Consider the following 2289-nt stretch of genomic DNA (forward strand, 5'->3'; position numbering starts at 1 on the left):
CGCTGAATTCCTAGCTACCTTGCACATAGCAGGGACTCAAAAATAAACATTCATTGAATAAATCATTTTATGACAAAATTTAGAAAAAGGGTAGTTTGAGCTACTGTGGTGTTAAAAATTTAAGAAACCCCCCAAACCCAAATTTATGAAAATGAAGAGTACTTAAAAATACCCTCAAATATACCTCAACATGGGACAGAGTTTCCCAGTAACTAAAAAGCCCCAGGTCACCAAATTACATCATAATCAGTGATGTCACCACTGGAAAAATTCTCAAATTGTTCTCTGATTTATGCCTTTTAGGCCGTGAAGCCAGTGGGATTAAGGACCTTTCCAAGAGCAGTATGGCTCTTGACAATGTGTGGGCTCCACAGACAGCAATCATGGGGGATGGGCCTGTCAAGAGGGTGGGTGAGCAGGCCCCTACCCAGGCACAGGCCCTCCAGACTGCCTCCTTAAGGGATGGCCCCGCAAAGCGGGCAGTGTGGGTCCGCCATAAGAATATGGAGCCAGAAGATCCTACCAAATCAGCAGCAGCCAAGGAGAGGACCAAGCTAGAGGTGACCAAAGCAGTGGTCGTGGACCTTGGCACTGGCTACTGTAAATGTGGCTTTGCCGGCCTGCCAAGGCCCTCCCACAAGATCTCCACAACTGTGGGAAAGCCCTACATGGAGACCGCCAAGACTGGGGATAATCGCAAGGAGACGTACGTGGGGCAGGAGATCGCCGAGACAGAGCTTCATCTCAAGCTAGTTAACCCTCTGCGACATGGCATCATTGTGGACTGGGATACAGTGCAAGATATCTGGGAATATCTCTTCCGCCATGAGATGAAGATCGCACCAGAGGAGCACGCTGTCTTGGTTTCAGACCCACCCCTGAGCCCGCACACCAACAGAGAGAAGTATGCAGAAATGCTGTTTGAAACCTTCAACACCCCTGCGATGCACATCGCCTACCAGTCCCGCCTGTCCATGTACTCCTATGGAAGGACCTCTGGCCTGGTGGTGGAGGTTGGCCATGGTGTGTCCTACGTGGTCCCCATCTACGAGGGCTATCCTTTGCCCAGCATCACTGGAAGGCTAGACTACGCGGGCTCTGACTTGACCGTCTACCTGATGAGCCTGATGAACAGTTCAGGGAAGCAGTTCACTGAGGACCAGATAGGCATTGTGGAGGACATCAAGAAGAAATGCTGCTTCGTGGCCCTGGATCCCATTGAAGAGAAGAAAGTCCCTGCCAGTGAGCACATGATCAAGTACACTCTGCCTGATGGGAAGGAGATACACCTGTGCCAGGAAAGGTTCCTCTGCTCAGAGATGTTCTTCAAGCCCTCACTCATTAAGTCCATGCAGCTGGGCCTCCACACCCAGACTGTGTCCTGCCTGAACAAGTGTGACGTCGCCCTCAAACGAGACCTCATGGGGAACATCCTGCTTTGTGGGGGCAGCACTATGCTTAACGGCTTCCCCAACCGTCTGCAGAAGGAGCTGAGCAGCATGTGTCCTAATGACACCCCGCAGGTAAACGTGTTGCCCGAGAGAGACAGTTCAGTGTGGACTGGTGGCTCCATCCTGGCATCACTTCAGGGCTTCCAACCACTGTGGGTCCACCGCTTTGAATATGAAGAACATGGGCCCTTTTTCCTCTACAGAAGGTGCTTCTGAACCCCCAAGAGGCATGGCCACTGCACAGGCAGTGTGTCAGCTTTGCTGGGTGAGCGCCCTCCTACACACTGGGAGCTGAGCCAGCACATTCATTCCTGGAGCATTAAACACCCCTCATGTTCCCTTCCATGTTGTTTCTCTATTTCTTGACTTAATAAGAACTTTAAAGTTGCACCATCTGCCTTAAAATATACATTTGCCAAAACAAAGGCAAGGGGGCGGGGAGGGAGGATGAACAACAACAAAAAGACACAAGTTATATGTTGATTGCTTATACACTTTTCCTGAGAGAAGCTAGCTTTAAAATTGTTCTGTCCCTTATTTTGAGAATCCCCCACTTTAGGGTTAAAATTTGCTTGGAAGGGGGAGTGTGATGAAGATAGATTACAGGGTAAGTGCTATTGGGGCATTTAAGAAGCTCCCTTTCCACAAACACCAATAGAACGTAGCCTGTAGGCCGTGATGGTTCTGTCTCCACAAAGCAGCAGGGTACATTCATAGAGCGATGCTGAAGGCCTGGAAAGAGCTGGTAAAGAAGTCTGACCCCTGCTTTACCTGTACTTTTTTTTAGTTCTAAATAGTCACTAATGTCTCAATACCAGTTCTTTTTTTTTTTTTTTTT

General features: G+C 49.1%; 1 protein-coding gene across 1 annotated transcript; it reads left to right on the forward strand.

The window, feature by feature from the left end:
• The first annotated feature begins 269 nt into the window (after nucleotides 1-269).
• ACTL7A (actin like 7A) lies at nucleotides 270-1794 on the forward strand. Its single transcript, XM_003785211.2, has one exon. The coding sequence runs from the start codon at nucleotides 345-347 to the stop codon at nucleotides 1665-1667; it is 1323 nt and encodes a 440-aa protein (XP_003785259.1). The 5' UTR covers nucleotides 270-344; the 3' UTR covers nucleotides 1668-1794.
• The last annotated feature ends 495 nt before the right edge of the window (nucleotides 1795-2289 follow it).

This window comes from Otolemur garnettii, unplaced genomic scaffold (assembly GCF_000181295.1).
Source record: "Otolemur garnettii isolate 467f Iridium unplaced genomic scaffold, OtoGar3 scaffold00014, whole genome shotgun sequence".
Taxonomy (NCBI): domain Eukaryota; kingdom Metazoa; phylum Chordata; class Mammalia; order Primates; family Galagidae; genus Otolemur; species Otolemur garnettii.

Coding starts and splice junctions, on each gene's coding strand:
- ACTL7A (XM_003785211.2), top strand. CDS start 345: ATGGCTCTTGACAATGTGTGGGCTCCACAGACAGCAATCATGGGGGAT.